Below are 20702 nucleotides of genomic sequence, written 5' to 3'. Positions count from 1 at the left end.
ATTCCTCAAGGTTCAAAACATCTTCCTTAGCTTTCCTTGGCAGTATTTCTTTGTCCGAGATATGTAGCGTGTCAAGTTGGTGTGATGTTCGCACATCTGTGTTTGGATACTTGGACATGCTAAGAGGCTATACAATACCAAATTATTAATTTGCCTTCTCTTGTTGTTCTGACCCGGCCAGTAAAACGAGAATAGTGCTTTGGCTGTGAGGCACAGCATGTGATTCTAAAATAGACTACACTGCAAAATGAAATGGTTACTTACCTGTAACAGCTGGAGACTATTCTAGACTCACTATACCCGCTTCCTCAATGTAGAGAAGTGTTAACATATATTCTTTAATGTTACACTTCATGTTAGACTTCACATGTGATGCAATGTCACATGGGTGATTTGTTGTGGGGCATTGTGAGCTTCCCACGTCGTCATTAATCCAACCGCCTAAGCCTATGGTTGATGGCTAAAAACATTTTGTTACTAACATAAGATGGTTCTCCCCGCCCAATCATTAGATGGTGAAGTAATGCACAGCGTGTGAATCTACTATAGTCTCAAACGGCAAAACTCTTGTTATAGGTTTTTCCCATCCCTCACCCCTCCCCTGTATCTTTTTCACTGTTTCTCAGGTGCCAGCTTTTTTTCTGTCTACTGATATGTTTTTGTTCAGATGCCTCTGTCATTTCCTAATCCCTCACTCTGTTAACCATGTAGAAATGTAATTTTTCTCCTTCTCCGTGGCATATTTTTGTTCAGTTGCCGCCGTTGTTTCCTTATCATGTTGTACCTCAATCCAGCTTCTCCTCATCCAGTTTCCTTACTATGTTACAATCCTGTCCCCCTGACCTCTTCCTATCTTCCTCCTCCCCTCTGTCCTTCATTCATCTTTGTCTCTCAGTCATTCCTTATGATTATATATAAAACTGTCCAGAATCCTACATCTGTAGCTCTTATTCCTTCCTATGGCAATAGATACTTCCTTTTGTTGCACCTCCACCTCCCTGCCGCTGTTACTTCCCAATCTCCTCACACAATTCAATCTGTTTTTTCCTTGCTCAGTCACTCAATTAAAACTGTACCCTGCTTCCTATCTTTACCCATACCCTACTTTCTACCACCACCCAGCTTCTTCTCTTTGCTTCTCTTTTATCTGCTCAAATACCCTCATCCACCATCCTCCCTCTGACCTGGGTGTATTCACTCCAGTGCCTTCATCTATCTGCCTCTGTCTGTAACTCACCTGTGCCTTAAACTACACCTTCGACCAACTTCCTTCCTTTGTAAGTTCTATTTTCTTTCCCACACCAGTCAAGCTCTCAGTGCTACTGTTTCTCCTCATCTACATATTTTTCTCTTTCAGCTCTTTCCTTCCTTCGTCCCTTCCCCAAGGCCTTCTTTACTAAGATGTCTTCCCTTATCTGTTCCTCCGAACCCATTTACACATCTCCAATCTGTCCTCCTTTATTCGTGTGCCTCTCCCTGCTCCATTTTTTTTATCAGTCCATGTTATCCTATCCATTTATGTTGGACTGGATCTCAAGCTTTTGTTTAGATTTTCCTTCTGTTAGTACTTTAGTCTTTCTACCGTTGTACCTCTTGCTTTACCTCTGCCTATGCTGTAACCTTTATGTGTACTTTTCCTGCTTTCTCTTTTTGCCCATCTTTGTATTTTATGGTATATAAGCGCATTTAGCATTGATGGTTTTTACTTGTGTTTCCTATTTAAGGGCCTTCACACCACAACTCTTCCCAGTTCCAACAGCAGCCTGTCTCCAGTCACCCTGGTAGGTAATGTATTCACCCTAAACCTCAAAATACACTCTAATGTTAAGCTTTGTTGGCCACTCAAGTTGTGTAACTTGCCCTGTCTATCAAATAAAAACAAATTTCTTTAATTGCTTACTCTCAGACATATTTGGAGACACAGAGGTTCCCTGTAGCTGGCAAATGTGGCCTGAGACAGAGACCATAGAGGTTTCATAAATGAGCAAGAAGAGGCAGGGCAGTGAAAATGAAGGCAAGACAGTTGTAGGAGGAAAGGTGACGAGGAGCATACAGCCCCGCTCTCGCCGGGACTCGCAAGGTGTCTACATGAGACACACAATTGTAAGACATCCCGACAAACCAACTCCTGAGAGGCAAATGGGGCTGGGTCAAAACAAGCTCTATATCAAGCCCTTTCTTAATTTCTGTTCCGACAATTTCTCTAAACTTTTTCTATCTATATTCTCCAAATGTACTTCCCTTACATTCTCGCACTAATTTTCCAGTGTTTTTTCCTATCGTTCTTGCAGATGATTCACCCCATTGTCATTCTCATACATTCTCTCTCTTGTGGCAAGTGAATCAATTTAACCTTTAAATATTGCACACTCTTTGACGAATGAATGAGAAGAGGCTTGTTCTGGTGCAGCTATTCAAACTCCCTCTCTTGACCCATTCAATGTGGCAATTTTGTCCTATTTGGCTGGTGTTGCTATGCCGCGCCAAGATCTCCTAAAGAATAGTGCACCAGCAGCTCTTTGAGGGCATCCCCCACCATTCCCTGTTAAATCATGCTCAGCCTAGCTTCGACCATTTCATGGCGTAGAGGCTGCTCTTATTGCAGTTCAAAATGAGTTGCATCTGATTTGCTGTAGTGGCATCCCTCATCCTCCTCCTTAACTAGTCTGCCTCCTTTTACCCGTCTGTCATTCTGTTCTGATAGACAGGCTAGCTTCAGATGAAGTGAAAGAGTGGCCTTTGATTGGCTGCACTGTTTCTCAACAGGGCGAGCCAATCAATCATCATGGCTTCATTAGAATTTTCTACTAAATGCTTACAGAGTGTTACACAAGGATCATTGCTAAATCACACAATTTTCAATCTCTGTGTGGCTCCACAAGGTGAGTTGATCCAAGGTTTCTGCTGTCCTATATGAGCTATGTGGATGACTCACAAATGATCATTAGACAGGACAGACGCACAAGTAACTTACCTTCGGTAACGATATATCTGTAAGAAACAGTAGTTAGTATTAGATTCCTTACCTTAGAATATCACCAGGCGTCAGACTGGATCCGGAAACTTTTGCGTAGTAGTACCCCTGCGCGTCGGTAGGCGTCATCTGCGCGTCCGTTGTCGGCCTTGTTGGCGCCGGGATGACGTCGCCGGAGTACTTAGACACCGCCCTCACGCGCTGACATCCGTTCTTATACACAGCTTTTCCGTGCCAGAAACGCAGAGCCATGATCAAAACCAACACTGGTGCCAAGAAACTAGGGCCCTGAAAGGGGATAACCTTAACCCTAGATATCGGTTCGCAGAACGGGGAAGATGGGTGGGGCGGTAAGGAATCTAATACTAACTACTGTTTCTTACAGATATATCGTTACCGAAGGTAAGTAACTTGTGCATCTGAAAGAAAAAGGTTAGTATTAGATTCCTTACCTTAGAATAGATACCCCAGCAATACCAACCCCGGTGGTGGGTCTGCAAACCAAAATCACACCAGAAAGTCCTGGAGGACGGAACGGCCAAAAAAGCCATCCCTCCGGACTTGGCTTTCCAGGCAGTAGTGTCTTGCGAACGTGTGCAGCGAAGCCCACGTAGCTGCCTCAAAGATGTCCTGCAAGGGGACTCCCGGCCAAGGGAAATAGTAGCCGCTGTGGCCCTAGTGGAATGGGCTCTCAGCCCAACAGGAGGCTCCTTTTTAGCCAAAGAGTAGCATACCTTGATGCACAACACGACCCACCGAGAGATGGTCCGCTTGTGCACCGTCCAACCTTTCTTAGCACCCACGTAACCAACAAAGAGTTGGTCATCCACCCGGAACTGACGTGTGCGATCCAAATAGAATGAGAGCGCACGTTTTGGGTCGAGACGGTGGAGCCGCTCTTCCTCTTTAGAGGGATGCGGAGGCGGTAAGAAGGTGGGCAAGGTGATGGACTGCCCGATGTGGAAGGCCGTGACTACTTTGGGCAGGAAAAAGGGTCTTGTCCGCAACACAACCTAGTCCGGATGGACAGAAAGGAAGGGAGGCTTGGATGAAAGAACCTGGAGCTCACTCATTCTCCTGGCAGAGGTGATGGCAAGCAGTCTTATGGGTAAGAAGACGGAGAGGACAGTTATGAAGCGGCTCGAAGGGAGCGCACATCAGAAAAGTAAGTACAAGGTTCAAGTCCCACTGAGGCATCACAAAGGGAACAGGGGGGAACATATGAGTGATGCCCTTTAAGAATCTGTTAACAACCGAGGACTTGAACAAAGAAGGCTGATCAGGTAGCCTTAAGAAGGCGGAAAGGGCAGAAAGGTAGCCCTTGATAGTGCCCAGAGCAGAGCCCTGCTGGGCAAGAGAAAGAAGGTTGAGGAGAACTTCGGAAAGAGGGTCAGACAGGGGATCCACAGCCTTTGCTGTGCACCATGCCACAAACTTGTTCTACTGCAGGCGTATACCGACTTTGCGGAGGGAAGCCTGGCTGCCAGAATCACATCACAAACTTCAGGAGGCAAGTCAAATGGCCTCAACTGTCGCCGTTCAATCTCCAAGCATGGAGGTGGAGACTGGACAGGTTCGGGTGGAGGACCGTCCCCTGCTGCTGCGACAGAAAGTCCTCCTGAAGAGGCAGACAAATCGGGGAATCGACAGACATACTGAGTAGCTCGGGATACCAGTATCTTTGGGCCCAGTCCTGAGCCACAAGGATAACTTGGACCCGGTCGCGCCTGATCTTCTTCAGCACTCTGGGCAGAAGTGGTATAGGCGGAAAGGCGTACAACAGACCGCAGATCCACTTGTGACGAAAAGCATCTGCAAGCGAGTGCCGCCTTGGAAATTCCAACGCGCAGAACTGATGACATTGCGCGCTCTCTTCTGTGACGAATAGATCTAACCAGGACTCTCCCCATTGCTGAAAGAGGCCTTGCGCCACGTCCGAGTTCAGACGCCATTCGTGATCCATCATGCACCGACGGCTGAGTTCGTCCGCCCTGGCGTTCAGAGAACCTGCCAGGTGTTGAACCACCAGGGTCACGCCCTGATGTTCCAGCTACTGCCAGAGGCGCAGAGCCTCCTGGCATAGGGTCCACAACCTCACCCCGCCCTGTTTGTTGCAGTACACCATGGCGGTGGTGGTGTCCGTGAACACCTGCACTACATGCCCCCGGACAGAGGGGAGGAATGCCTTCAGTGCAAGCCGGATCGCCCGCAGCTCCAGAAGGTTGACGTGGAGCCAGGACTCCGCCTGCCACCAGAGGCCTCTGATCTCCGCCTCTCCCATGTGGCCTCCCCAGCCCTGGAGGAACGCGTCAGTCACAACTACGTGCTCCGGTTGGGGTAGGGAGAGAGATCTGCCGCTGACCCAATTGCGGTCCGTGAACCACCACTGCAACTGTCTTGCAGTGCCCTCCGAGATCAAGACATGGTCGGACAGGTTGCCCTGATGCTGGACCCACTGAAACTTCAGGTCCCACTGCAGAGCCCGCATCCGCCACCTGGCGTAATGCACCAGAAGGATGCAGGAGGCCATCAGCCCCAGAAGCCACAGAGTCAACCTGACTGAGACTTGGGATAACGGTTGAAAGATCGGAATCAGAGCCTGATTATCCCGAACCCGCTGTTCGGGAGGATAAACCCGAAACTGCGCCGAGTCCAGAACCGCTCCGATGAAGAGGAGCTTCTGAGAGGGACACAGGTGTGACTTCGGCATATTGATGGAGAACCTCAGCAGGTGCAGGAGGTCGTCCGTAGTCTGGAGGTGGCTGACGACTGTCTGGGGCGAGCCCGCCTTCAACAACCAGTCGTCGAGGTAGGGGAAGACTGAAACCCCTAACCTGCGCAGATGAGCTGCGACCACCGCCATCCCTTTCGTGAACACCCGTGGGTCGCTGGTAAGGCCAAAGGGGAGCACGGTAAACTGAAAATACTCGTGGCCTACTGTGAACCGCAGGTAACGTCGATGGGCCGGCAGGACGGGGATATGAAAATAAGCGTCCTGCAAGTCCAACACTACCATCCAGTCTCCTGGGTCTAGGGCAGCTAAGACCTGAGCTAATGTCAGCATCTTGAACTTCTCCTGCCGGAGGAAGCCGTTGACGTCCCGCAGGTCCAAGATAGGGCTTAGGCCCCCTTTGCCCTTCTTGGGTACCAGAAAGTAGTGGGAGTAACAACCACACTCTACTTCTGGCCCAGGAACGCGCTTGATGGCCCCCTTGGCCAAGAGGGCCGTAACTTCCTTTTGTAGAAGTGTCAAGTGTTCCCCCGACACGCAGTGGTATCGCGGTGGCATGGCTAGAGGGGTCGCCTCGAAGGGGAGGGAGTAGCCCCTTCGGACGATTTGCAGCACCCACCTGTCCGATGTGACAGTGCGCCAGTGGAGGAGGTGATGGCGAACCCTGCCCCCCACTGGCGTCACATGAGCCTGAAAGCTCGGACTAGGAGGGTTTTGAGGCGGATGCTGCAGGGGTGGGTGTGGACTGGCCTCGCCGTTGTCCACGACCGCCGCCCCGGCGGTGTCCACGTTTGCCACCGTGCTGGACAGTAGTCTGCAGCCCGTGGCTGGCAGGACGTGTGGGGCCGCCCCTTCCTTGGCCACGAAAGGAGCGAAAAGCAGCCGTTTGCTGGCGCGGGCCGAGAGGCCCAAGGACTTGGCCGTAGCCCTGTAGTCCTTAAAGCGCTCAAGCGCATGGTCTGACTTGTCGCCAAAGAGGCGATGGCCATCAAACGGCATGTCCATAAGGGTGTTCTGGACATCAGCCGAAAAGTTGGCGGACCTCAACCAGGCGTGGCGACGAATCACCACCGTCGTTACCATCGCTCTGCCCAGTGACTCTGTGGTATCCAGTCCACACCCGATGGAGTACCGTGCTACATCTCGACCCTCCGCAAGGGCTTGAGTGAGTTTAGTCTGGACCTCCACCGGACATTGTGGCAGCACGTCCGCGACTGTGTCTCACAGAGAGTGGGTATAACTGCCCAAGAGGCACGCGGTGTTGACTGACCGCAGCCCTAAGCTTAGGGAGGAGAATACCTTTTTCCCGTATTGCTCGTACCTCTTGGATTCCCGATCGGGGGAGCCGTCAGGAATGCGGTCTGGGAGTTAGAGGCCTGGATGACCAGGCTCTCGGGGGGTGGGATGGGTGGACAGGAAGCAAGGGTTGCCCGGAGCCAGCCGGTGGCGTCTGGCCACGTTCCTATCTACAGTCTGACCTGTAGCGGGCTTGGACCAAGTGCCCAGAAGAACGTCAGACAAAGCCTCATTAAACGGCAGCAGAGGTTCGGCCGAGCTTCCCTGCGGTTTAAGGTCCTCTGTGAGGAGGTTAGTTCTCAAGGCCGCGACAGGGAGCTCCAGGCCCCTAGGCCGCTCGCCTCAGTACCACACTATAGGCAGCCCCCTCCTCCGTAGCCACGGTAGGAGGGGAGACAAAACCAGTGTCCGGTGAGGTGTCCAGACCACTGGCCTCCCCTAGCTCACCTGTCCAGTCCTGATAAGACTGGCACTCCTCAGACCCCTCCCAATCCCTCTCGCCACCCATATCGTGAGACTCTGGACCAAAGGATGGGACTTGGTCATAGAAGTAGAAATCTCCTATCGGCGTCGAGAGCGGCGCCGAGCAGCGCCGTTCCGGCGCCGGACCCGAATCGAGGGAAGGATCGGGGACGGCGCCGCTCGGATTCGGACCTGGATCCTGCGGAGCCGGGACCGAAGTCACCGGCGGCGTCGGGACCGAAGCACCCGACGGCGTCGGGGCCGAAGCGCCCCGACCCGCTGGGACCCCCAGTCGGGGCCGCTGGGCCCGAAGGCGCTGCGGAGCCGGACGGAGGAGTGAGCGACCTCATGGCCGTGAGGAAGGCCTCGATCTCCTCCGGCGTCGCGTTCTGCCCAGGGACCGACGGGTATGAAGCAGGCCGCGACGCCTGCGGCTCCGGCGGTGTCACCCCAACCCCCGGCCGCGTCACAAGACTATCGGGGGTAGTCGGAAGAGCGATGACGTCTCATCGACTTCTTGTGCTTACCTGAGGACTTCGAGCCCGAAGACCGAGGACGACTCCCGGAGCTATGGTGGCTCCGACCCTGCGACCGGTCCCTCGACCTCCTCTCGGCGCGGGGCCGACTGCCGGAGCTGGAGTCGCTTGCGGGACCGCACCCGCCTAGCGTTAGACGTCAGTGCTCGACAGTTGGAGCAGGCCTTGTCGTCGTGGTCGAGGCCCAGGCAATGAAGACACCGGCGGTGGGGGTCGGTAACCGACATCAGTCGGTCGCAGTTGGCGCAGGGCTTAAACCCAGGCATCCCTATCGGCCCGTCTGAGTCGTTAGACTTCGAAAAGAATAAAAAATTATCGAAAAAGTTTAGTCAAAAATTGACTAAGAGGTACCACTTTTTCCGGATCTGCGCTTGCTGGCGCGGAAAAAAGAAGAACTGATGGCAGCGCGCGAAGGCGGCGTCTAAGTACTCCGGCGACGTCATCCCGACGCCGACGAGGGACGTGGAGCCGCAGACGACACCTACCGACGCGCAGGGGTATTGCCACGCAAAAGTTTCCGGATCCAGTCTGACGCCTGGGGATAGTCTAAGGTGAGGAATCTAATAATAACCTGTTTCTTTCAGATATAATACTCTCAAATCAAGTTTCTACGTGGTTTAACCGCAGTGACTGATTGGATGGCATTAATCTGCCTAAATTAATTTATTTTTAAAATGAAGTTTTAGACTTTGGGGGAAGAGAGGCTCCCCCTCTTGTTGGGCCACTGACTTGTGGCCAGATGTTAGCCAGTGCCCAACTCCATAAATATCTTTACAAATCTTAGGGTCTTGTTTGATGACAGCTTTTCCTTTCTCCCCCACAGTGATAAATTCTCTGCCACCTGTTTAAGCTATTTAAATATTCTTTAAAAAAATCTTTCTCATATTCCAAAAACAGCACATTCCCCTATAATTCAAGCCCTGGTTGGTTCCCACCCTAATTATGCTAATAGTCTCTTTCTTGGTTTTCCATCCTGTGCACTGTAATGCCTTCGACTGGTGCACATCTCTGAGCACTTACGAACCCTACAATGGCTCCCAGTGGGAAAATGTATAAGTTTCCGGGGCCACTGTACCATCAATGGGGCAGATCCTGTACCTACCAAGTAGCAATCAAGCTGAAGCCTCTCCTTTTGAACAGAGAAGGATATAGCTATACATAGCAGTATATATAGCAGTCGACTTCGGACCTGGGGAAGTGGGTTTGAGTCTCGGCAACGGCTCTCAACATCCTTTGATTCTGGGCAAATCACTTAATCTCCCCGTGCCTAACAAAAAAAATGAATGTGTCCATCTGTAACGAAACTGGTGCTCTTGTAAAGTGATGACTCGGGTCTAGTTCGCCCTATATAAATCTCGGGGGGGAAAACAAATGAGAAATCCAACGGATCTAGTGAGATTTAGGAAATCGTGGTAGTTCACTCAGTCATCAGGATACTTTGTTCACATAATGAACAGGATAATTTGACTTCTCTCTCAATGCCAGGGTGCTTGTGGCTAATCGCATGCCCTACAAATATAATAAACAATGACAGTTTGCTTGTCTGCTGCTCTTTTCTTGTTGTGACATTAACAAAGTTTCCTCATTGTTCTTAAAAAACATTCTCTTATGTTTCCATCCACTTGATTGTCCTCTTTGTCCCTTTCATACAATTCCCTCTGGATCATGGATTACGCCTCAGCTGCTGTCTTCCCATTCATACTTTAACACTTGCTCCCCATATTGCCTATAACACATTACCCTCTTTGGCCCTCTAGTACAACATCTCTGTTGTCCCATCTCCTACATTCTCCTGTGGGTCAGCCTAATGATAGGGCGTGCCTCTCCAGATCTCTTCCACTTGTTACTTTACCACGTTGTCCACATTGTTCCCATAACATGTTCTCCACATTGCCCATCTAGGGCATTATCCCCATTGTCATGCTAACACATGCTCCTCCTTATTCTTTTGTTGAGCTTTCCCTAATGCTCCACATTTTCTCCCTAATGATTGTGCTTCAGATTTTTCCCCCATGGTTCCTACACTGAACTCTCTCCATTTTTCCATCTCCTCATTTGTCGTTGCTGCTCTTAACATACTTTACTTATTGTATCCCAAATGGTGGAATGTCTCTTTGATGCTCTTGCTTTCCAATATCTGTCTTGTGGACTCTTCCCATTGCCCCTGTAAGATTTTCTGTCCATTGCCCTCCAAGTGGACACTCCTAATTGTCTCTCTAACATAATCCCCTATTTTGCTACTAAATGAGCTCTCCCTGGTGATCCTGCCTCTATTGCCTCCCTGATGATGGGTTGTGTCTGCGATGCTCTTTTCCCATGGGCTTGGCAAGAGTATTGTTGCATTATAGTGTATGATCCTTCTGTTGATCTTTTCAAGAGATGTTTATCTGAGGCATAATGTCTTCCTTCCAAAGGTCCTGAATTCTGGTGCTCTATCGCATATTTCGAGATGGACGTTCAGGTCGGGGAGATGTTTAAAGTGCTTGCCAATTGTCCCGTGGTGACGGTGGACGGGTACGTGGATCCCTCCGGTGGTGATCGCTTCTGTCTGGGGCAGCTTTCCAATGTGCATCGGACAGACGCCAGTGAAAGGGCCAGGTGATGCTGACTTTTTGCCTCTTTTATCTGACTCCAGTTTTCCTATTGTCCCTCGGTTTCATGCCCCATACACTCTCTTCCAGTCCCTTCACCTCCATTTCTGCCCTAATTCCACTTGTCGCTATTGTTTCCTTTCTCTGTCACACTTATTTCATGGCCTTCTTATTATCGCCCTGTCTTCTCGCCTCAGTCTTCTGCTCACCATCCTTTTCCAATCTTCTCCTATACATTTTTTTTTCAGTTGATTCCTGAATGTAGCTCTGCCAACTCCAGTAACTGCTGGAGCAGATACCTATTCTACCACTGTATTTGTTAGACTATTAAGTAATAAAAAGGGTTCATAAAGGCATGCATGTTAATTTCTTTGCTGTACTTTTTCTTTGGGCTACCACCAGGTCTCTCTAGTTCTTTTGAAATGTTTTCCCCTTTATTCACTCTCTCTTATGCATCACAAATGTAAATCCGTGCAACTTGTGTTAATGTTTGTGTTATCATCGGACTCTCTCTACACACCTACAAAACTGCAGAAGTTGGATGGGACATGCACCAGTTCTTCACCATGGGTTTTTTTCCGATAATCAACAAGTTAGAAATCTCTTAACTTAACATATATAATATTACATAACACAACAATGTAATGAATATAATTCAGCCAAACAAATAAAAAGAAAGCATGCCTAAACAATCAACATTCACAGTTTTTTTTAATTTAGCCAATTTATTAAGTACACAGAACATTTTGCTGAAACATTACTCAGAGAACAGTGCACTAACTAAAACAGAATGCTGGAATAGTGCCCTGATGTAAAAGCACTTTACCACAGTTAAAACAGACTCTGCTCCTTAACAACATTGAAAGGCTGCACTTTTCCATCAAGCAATGCATGGTCTAATTTAGATGCTTATTTTTTTCCACTCTGTGAGGGAGATCCTGAAGACAGCTTTGGTTTATTTAAATCTAGTGTTGATAACAAACACCAGTTATTTGCGGGCTTTTGATATTCATTCAATGTTTTTTGATGTTGCTGTTCATTTTCTTCTTTTCTGAGGAAAAAATAGGTTTTTCACCTTTTATTTCCTTAAGGTGTTTCATCTCCCTGCTGTCTGAAGCCATTTTGACAGTTCTTTTTGACAAAAGTCCGGCCTCTGTGGGAAAGTTGTCATGGAACGATGACCATAGAGTACGTGTAGTCTGTCTTCCGAAATCTCACTCCATCAATTAATGGGTCAATAAAGGGGCCTGGCTTAAGACAAGAGTGATGAGATTGGAATTCCATCTCCTGGTGCACCTGCATCTGTCTCAGAGGGTAGGGGTCCAGGTTCCAACCCCTCTCATTTCTATGACACATTTTTTGCCAAACATCTTTTGCCCTCAAAAAATTTGACGTTGCGGCATTCCTGCATTTCACTATCGAGAGGTTCGGATCACTTTGGGTGGATGTCAAGGCACCATTCAATGTCAAGAGACAATTGGTGTTGGCTGGCTCCCGTCTGTCAGAGTATATCCTCCTTTGACTAGAGCCTTGTCGTTTTCTCGCACAGAAAATCATATAGCCAACTCAAAATCCTTTTTCTCGACCGCTCCCTATCAAACAGATAGGAACCGCTTGGAGTGTTCAAAACGCCTTGGCTCTCATCTTCGATGCGGTTGGTCATTTATACTTGACTCGTATCCAGAACGCCTTGCTGAATGTATTATATTTGCTTTCTTTTGCACTGCTCTATACTGGTTGTAAAGCTCTCCGATACCTTCCGGTCAGGCTAGCGCTGTATAAAACCTCTTAAATAAATAAAAATAAAATAGTGGATGCTCTTCCATTAGCAAAGGATAATGTACAACCTCTCCATGTTGTGGCTTACAGTACTCTGCAAGAGGCTGGACCCCCATCCAAAACATGGTTGCCTCAAGTTCCACAGTTTATTCAGCTCTCTAGCCGACTTTAACAGAAATGCGTTGTTGTCACTGATGATGAACCTTCTGCTCGCTGTCTCATAACACAATTAGAGAAGCTGTGCTGGACAGAGTCTGATCATAGAAGTTACAGTGGTAGAATCTCCCAGCTCTAGGAGGCGAAGGTTAATGCCATATCATTCAGACTCCATGTTTGACTCTTCTGCACTTTGATGCGCATTATCATCGGTTTCACCAAAGGGAATTCCATCAAGAGGGTCTCCAGTTGTAATCTCACTTTCTTGCCTGAGCAATCAAAAAGCAGTCTGAGGAAGTTCAGCGTACAAACAGCAACTCCAGAGGTTACCACATCAGTTCTGTTTGACATTATTCAGGTGAAGCCTTAGGTGTGCTCTGCCGTTGCTTTAGTAACCCATATCTATGATGGACACATTTGCTAATCCTTTCTTTAGACTGCAGATTCTGATGCAAAGTTCTTAGCTGTTCCTTGGTGGCAGCATCGTGAAGCAGCAGTGAAGAAGATATGTAATGCTGAGGGTTGACTTTTTCAAATCCATCAGAAAAAGAGAGGAGAAGATGAGACTCTGGACATAAATGTTTGTCAAGCTTCGGCTGGCATTGCTAGAGCTGCCAGTTCTTCTGTCCTTTTGGACCGCAATGATAGATCGCTTTTCTGGAATTTCTCCTTAGGTAACAGAGAGAGAATTTTCAGAAAATTGTAAAGGAAGGTATGGTTACCACTGACTGATTGGTGTGGCCCGGGACACTACTAACATGGGCCCTGCTGACATCTGCCACGGCTCCTTTGCTAGACATATGTCTTGGCTCAGACTTACGTCTTTATTGCCATACGCTCCACACAAGATGCTTGAGCTGTCTTTCAATGGTTTGTCTTTTTTCAGGTCTAAAGCTAATGAGGAATCCAGAAAACAGACCCAGAAACATTGCAGTCCTTTAAAAAGTAAAAAACCAAGTCATCCTTTGGGCTACCTAATAATGAACACCAATCACAATCATCCGACGGACTGCTCAATGCAGAATCTGACATACAAAAGGGATTCTATTTGTCAACTCAAAAGTAGCATACTATAAATACCTCAGTAGTAGGAATTATACACATCTTTTTTATTAAAATCATTAAAAGCATTATCTGAAGGTTAAAGACAGGAATCACAAAGAATCAAATCACATATATTTCATGTGTATATATAAAAAAAAGCATCAGTGGTTTAGCAGCATGTAGCAAGACAGACTTCCCACAGTCCAATGTAAAGGTTTTTCAATGTGTAAAAAACTCTCACATATCTCTTTTTGAAAAAGGCAGTTCCAGGAGTAAAATCAGCATTAGGAGCAGTTGTTCTAGGATCAACGTTCCTACATAACAAAGCCATTCCAGACCACAGAGAGAATTTGTGTTCAAACAAGAGGTGCTAGACTCATAGTGGGAAGAGCTCGAAGTTCCCCTGACACTGTTAAGGGAGCTTACGAATACCACAGGTTCCGTAGGAGCAGTTGGTATAATTACAGGATTGACGAGCGTAATTGGTGTTGCTAATAGGTTGGTGCTCACTCGCAGTCCGATACATTGAGCAGGAGTTGCAGGTACCACAGCTGTAGTTTGTGGTGCTTATTTATACCACATGTGCAGTTGCCTGGTCTCAAAGGTACCCCAGGCTTAGAAAGCATTGCTCAGATGACCTTCACTTGGGGATGAGCAACACTCCACAGTGCAAGATTACAAATTGTAACAGCTTGGTTGAGAGATATTTACAGGTACTCATGGTACCCAGTAGGTGTGTATTTATGTAGGTACATATGTATTTCTAAATCATGTCATGTGTGAGGGAGTCCCCAAGCAAAGCTCTGCTCTAAAATCTCAATTACCTTATCCTGTTACTATTTCTTGTTTACCCTGGGACTGAACCAGGCCTACCTTTACCTTCTAGAGTGCTGAGAGTTGTTTTTAGAGTAAATCTCTTTTTTGGGACCAAGGAGGCCTTTTCTTTCTTTGCCTCCAGCTGTCACTATAACTGAAGGAAACAAGAAATCCTTGTAACAATCCTGCTCTACCTATGGAGATAAAAAGATTGATATTGATGGTACACTTGATCAATGCATTTACTACCATTCTCCTACTCTCAAGACTTTGCGCAATGATATATGTAAAACGTTTCCTTCTAAGACCCTGAAGGACAGGCACAGAAGATTGGCACTATATCTACTGGAAACTAACAAGAAATACCATATTTTAAAGGGGTATGCCCTCTCGTCAGGGGATGATTTCGTGAAAAGTGCCCCTCCAAGGACTTCCACAAAGGCAGCACAAAAAAGGAAACATGTAGAGTTTCCTGAGTTGGATTTATTTTATAAAGTGCCTGCAACCACCTCCTGACTGAACAAACTTGGAAATTCATAGAAAATATCCCAGAATAACCCTTTCTGTTTAAAAAGCTGTGCAAAAATATAATTTCTACGAAGAAAAAACATTGCTTTACAAGACGAGACCTTCGCTGTACATGAAAATCCCCTTGTCGACGATGACCATGAAGACAATTTTGTCGACGACTAGCCTGTTGGCGACATCAGTGCCTTTGACATCAATGCTATTGATGACTACTACACTGTCAATGAGTACTCCAAAGATGTCCCTGGTTCAATTGATGTCACTGACTATGACACCTTCAATTATTTTTTTCCAGCAACTAACTTTACACCAATACAAATTACAAAACGTTTACCTTCCCAAATATCAGACCCTGAATTTGAGCAAAATGTCAGCGACCCCACCTCTGAGATTGCTTTCAGCCCTACCCAATCGAATGTACGCTGCATTCCATGGCATAATAACAGCCACAGCCCCAACTTCCTGCACAGCAGGTTTTCCAGCCCATTTGAGTGTGGGCCTGTGGTTCCGGCAATTAACGGCCCAGCCACCAGGGACAGCATTCCGCCCAAAATATCTTTACCCCGGCAACCAGAAAACAACTTTACTGCACCCCCTAGCAGCACATACACATCCTTTGGAAGGCAGGATCAGCCACTTGCAGCAGGGGTGACAAAAGTTCAAACCAAAAGATGGGTCCTGAAGATTGTCCACTGGGCTATGCCCTGCCATTTTTCATTGCAACCCACTGGACCTGCCACCTACAGCAAAACACCCGTCAGAGAACCACCTACCTGTTTTATTCCACTAAGTGCAAGCCTTTTTGGCCATAAGGAGCCATAGTGAGGGTAACAGCTCAGAAGTGGGGACTGGGTGTTATTCCTACTACTTTCTTATGCCAAAGAAGGAAGGTTGCAAAGAGAACAATTGATGGACAGAATTTTGACAATGTCAAACATTCACCTCAGTACACAGATCTGGGCCTAACGCCATCATTTTTTTGCTCCCCATGCCATTCCAGTTTAAACCTATGCAAATCATTCTTGACCCTGTTCTCCATGGGAATAGTTCAGCCTGAACTGGCAGACCAGGTTCTCCCTGGATTGGAAAACAAGCATCCTAGGACCGGTTATGGGGTTTCACCCCTCATCAGCCAGCCTAGCTTAACTCCAGTGGCATGGAGAGCACAGGACCCAATTCTGGGCATACCCGTCCCACTCGGGTGACAAATTCTATTCTATTCTGGTTCTTCTCCCTCGCAACACCTTCCTGTATAAAGGATAATTAAAGATACTAACCCTGGCATAGGATCTCTCTATGCTGGATCACAGATAATGACCTGCCATACTTCACTTTTTTAAGAGAATATTTTGGCCTCTGGACACAACTGTAACATCAGTGAGTCTACCTCCGGGTGGAGGTCAGCATACCAAAAAAGTAACCTGATGATGATGCTGTCACGTCACGATCAGGCGGAGAACCAAGATATACAGCCTCCAACCTGCGTGCGTGTATGAGGGTTTTTTATGAAAGGTACCAATAACCAATGACCCTGACCACACAGGTAAAAGTGGTCCATTCTCTCTTGATCTTTGTACTTTCCTGGCTTACTAGCCTATTGTGTCCTGCTTGCCGGTCATGCTGAATGGCACCTGCTATTTTTGCAGTGAGACCTCAGTGGGCCCAGAACCTGGGGAACCTGTCAGATTCCATTTTGTTGTAGAAGGAGACGGTAAAAGATCTGCAGCAATGGCAGCTTGACAAGTGGTAGGCCCCTCTACCCGCCTCACCCAATGTTGACAGTGGTAACTGATGCGTTACAACTGGGTTGGTCATCTGGGAGGGATGGAGTTTGGAGAACTCTAATCTTCAGCGTAGACCTGCCTCCACTTCAACTTGTTAGAGTTGCGGGTGATTCGCTTGGCGTTAAATTATTTCCTGACAGCCATCAAAGGGAGGATGGTGAAGGTTCTCAAGACAACACCACTACCTTTAGGTACTGCAACACGCATTGTGTGATAGAGTCCAGGATCATGCACCAGGAGGTCATATGCCTCTAGAGCTGACTGGATAACAAGGGTATTTCCCTGGTGGTACTCCACCTTGCAGGATCTTTAAGTGCCATTGCAGACTAACTCAGTTGGCAACGCCTAGTGGATCATGAATGGCAGGTGCATCTATAGGTGACACAGGTCATTTTCCAACAATGGGAAGAATCCTGGCTAGATCTGTTCACCACCGAAGAGAAGTTTACGTGTCAGCATTTTTGTGCACTGAAGTTCCAAAGAAGGCTTTCTCTCTGACACGCATTCTGCCTTTAGTAGAGCACAGGACTTCTGTATGATTTCCAGCCACTACCTCTGCAGCCTCTAGTTCTGAATAAGATCAGGAATGACTAGGCCCAATCCATTCTGAGGTCTCGCAATGGGCCAGCAGAGTGGGGTATCCAGAACTCCTGGGCCTGAGCATCTGCCCTCTGACCAGACTGCAGGTGTGAGATGGTTTCCTGTTGCAACAGCACATCCGGACCGTGGACCTGAGCCTGCACATCCTTTGGCTGGCCACCCATCCACAAAATCTGTGCACATAGGGCGCTGGGACAAGTATGTAGCGCAGTTGCAGGCCAAACTGGTGTTTTTTCTTTGTTTTTGGCCCAGCATGCCCTTGCTCTGAGCACAGTTAAAAATTACCTCTTGGTTTTTTCACCCTTTCTACATTTGTCACACCGTGTTCAAATCACCAGTTGTGATGCGTTTATTAAAAGGTTTACAACCCCTTTCCAACTAGGCCCTTCATAATGGGACTTACATTTAGTCCTAACCGATGCTTAGTTCTACATTGCTACTCACCAGTAAAATGGCTTTCCTGATTGTGATAACATCTGCACGATGTGTTAGCAAACTGCAGGCCCTTTTGGTCTAGCCTACCTACACCACCTTTTTCTGGACAAATTGTTCAAGCTGCGTTCCTACCAAAGGTGGTGACTCAGTTTCATGTTGGACAAGCCATCACGTTCCTGACTAATTTGCTCTACCTCATCTCTCAGAAGAGGAAGAGAAACTCCATGGTCTGGACCCCAAAAGTGGACTCAGTTTTTTATAACGATCGTACCAGAGAACCTCAGGTGGATGGTCATCTATTTGTGAGGTTCTCTGGGCGAAGATGAGTGTCCTGGCGCTAAATGTCTTGGTCTAATAAACTACACACAAAAAACACCCCTAACCATGGAATAACTAAGTTTTAGGAGGTTTCTTAAAGACAGCCAAGTCAGTAGTAGATCTGAAGATTACTGGGATAGTTCTCTCCATTAAGGTCTGCTTTGTGCTGGCGATCAAGCAGCCTCCATAATGCCTAAGGGTCCACTGTACGGGGGCCAATTATGACTAAAGTGGTATGTTGACTATCTGTCCTGGATATTTGTCAGGCAGCTATGTGGGCATCAGTTTACACGTTCGCAAACCACTACTGTCTTAACAGTCAGGTCTGTTGAGATAGGCATTTTGCTCACTCGGTCCTTTATAACTTTTCAGTCTGAGTGATTCCACAGACCCATCACTTTGGGAGGTACTGCTTTGGTATATATTCACAAGCTAAGGAATCTGCAGTTAGAAGTATTCATCAGAAGAACTAGGGCCAGATGTTGGTAAATGCATGTTTGCGATTCCTTAATAGCGATTTTTAGGGAATCGCTATTAAGGAATTGCAAAATGCCATGTAGGTAGGAATCGCAATATTTTTGCGATTCCTTAATATTCCTTAATTGTGAATCGCAGATTACGATTCGCAAATAAGGAATACCTTCCCATACATTTCTATGGGCCAAGAGGTCCATAGGAATGAATAGGAATTGTGGGCGCAATTTCAAGGGTGCCAGGGTTCTACATGGACACCCTGTTGCACTCCTGAAATGTGCATGTGTGCACATGTGGCGCACATACATGCCCTAAGGGCATGAATGTGTGCCACATGGCACTTAAAAAAAAAAGCAGAAAAGTGCTTTTTTAAAGGAAATTGCTAATTACCACCAACCTGAAGTTGGTGGTAATTAGCAATTCCTTAACACCTTGGCTGCACAGGATAGTCCTCTGCTGTGCTGAGAGCCTTTGAATCCCATGATTCATGACGAGCTCAGTTCGTCATGAGCACAGCTCCACTGTGCCTCATGACGAGCTGAGCTCGTCATGAGCACCGAAGGGGTTAAGGCTAAAGTGCAGTTTCTTTTGTGTTACTTACATTGAATTTAAGGAAACGCAATTTCCGATTCCTTAAATGCAAGAGCAAAATAAGGAATCGCAATTTTGCGATTCCTTATTTTGCTAGTGGGTTTCAACTTACCTACATTGCTCGCTGCCAAATACCGATCGCAAACACTGAAATTCTGAGAATTTCAGCGTTAGCACTCGCTATTTGACCACCTACATCTGGCCCCTAGTTACTTAACTTCGGTAACTCTCTTTCCGAAGCATACTCTATGTAACCACAGATTCCTCAGCACCCTCCCACCACCCTGTTAGGTGGTTTGGTTCCTTCCATCTTAAAAGATCCTAATCTAGGAGTCTGCACATCGGTGCGCTCAGTTCGCCTATATCCTTCGCTTTGGAGGGTGCGGAAGAGTTCATAAATGAAAAATAACACATGGGTGGCAATTCCATGGGGCTTCCTTTTTTCCGGGGCAGACTGACAACGACCCAGTCGCACAATAAAATCTACTGGTGGACAGGAGCACTGATTTTTATTTTTCCACATTGAATCCGGTGCCTGAGGAGATTTACAAGGCAAAAAATATGCATTAGCCACCACAGAGAACATTACCGAAGGTGAGTAACTTGTCCATCCTGCGAAGATTGCCAACTTCTTGCTTTTGCCTGGTAGGTTAACATTGCACTTCCCTTGCAGATTCAAAAAAGTTACTCTTACACAGACTTTCCCTATTCTAAGTGAAAACGATTATGCATTTTTTATACACTAGTTAGGAACTATGGAGTAAACTATGGAGTGGTGGGGAAGAGTGGGGCCAGTACAAAATGCTCCGTTTGGCTGGTTGACAAGGTATTCCCAAAACAGTTGTAAGAATTTGTTGCACAAACCAAAAGTCACGAAATACAGATTTATGTAGCTGGACAATTTGTTGATCTCCGAACTCTAAATATGTCTCCTTACGTAAACACTGATTGTATATTTCAGTTCTAGACCTGCCTTGACTACAAGTTGAAAAGATATAGTTATGGCAATATCAGGTTGCTGGAGCTTACGATTCCACCGTCTATTCTGAATTTATCCCCATGGTATAAGGAATAATTTGCCAAACTGCTTTCTTCAGGGTGGAATTCTACACAGAATTCTCAGTTCGGTGGGGATTTTCAAGATATCCATTTGGGTAAATGTACATGCAATAATTTTAAGTGGAAATCATTTGAATAGTAAGTGATTATCCTGAGTGATGGACGTTGCTCTGGCCCTTTTACATTCTTGAAATCAAAAACGTATATAACGAAAGGTATGGTAGGGATCACCGCCCATTTTTAGGTTTCGCCTGGCGTAGCACTGCGCATCTTATGTTTACCAGTACGGGGCTTTGTCCCGCCTCTCTCTTCCATTGGCTAGCTCCATAAATGGAGGCTAGCCATTGGAAGAGAGATCTGTCCGTAATTGTCGGAGCAGATTCATGGGCGTTCCGTAGATTTTTTCGCATCCCGCCTCGTTTAGAACGTCATGCGGCGTTGGGAGGATGTTTTTTTTTTTCTCGGCATGTGTTGGCCATTTTGTCCGTGTCTTTGGAAGGGGTGGGATGCGCACTGAGGCCGCTGGCC

General features: G+C 47.1%; 1 protein-coding gene across 2 annotated transcripts in view; it reads left to right on the top strand.

Moving 5' to 3' along the window:
- The window catches only part of LOC147673637 (SMAD family member 4-like), a 262917-nt gene that overhangs the window by 205295 nt on the left and 36920 nt on the right, over window positions 1-20702 (top strand). For both annotated transcript variants that reach the window (XM_086947574.1, XM_086947573.1), the window contains 2 exons: window positions 1725-1781; window positions 10414-10597. In XM_086947574.1, coding sequence (XP_086803700.1) covers window positions 1725-1781; window positions 10414-10597 — 241 coding nt within the window. The remainder of the gene's footprint in view (window positions 1-1724; window positions 1782-10413; window positions 10598-20702) is intronic.

Source organism: Lissotriton vulgaris, chromosome 12, assembly GCF_964263255.1.
Source record: "Lissotriton vulgaris chromosome 12, aLisVul1.2, whole genome shotgun sequence".
Classification (NCBI taxonomy): Eukaryota; Metazoa; Chordata; class Amphibia; order Caudata; family Salamandridae; genus Lissotriton; species Lissotriton vulgaris.
This window is presented reverse-complemented; position numbering and strand designations above follow the sequence as displayed.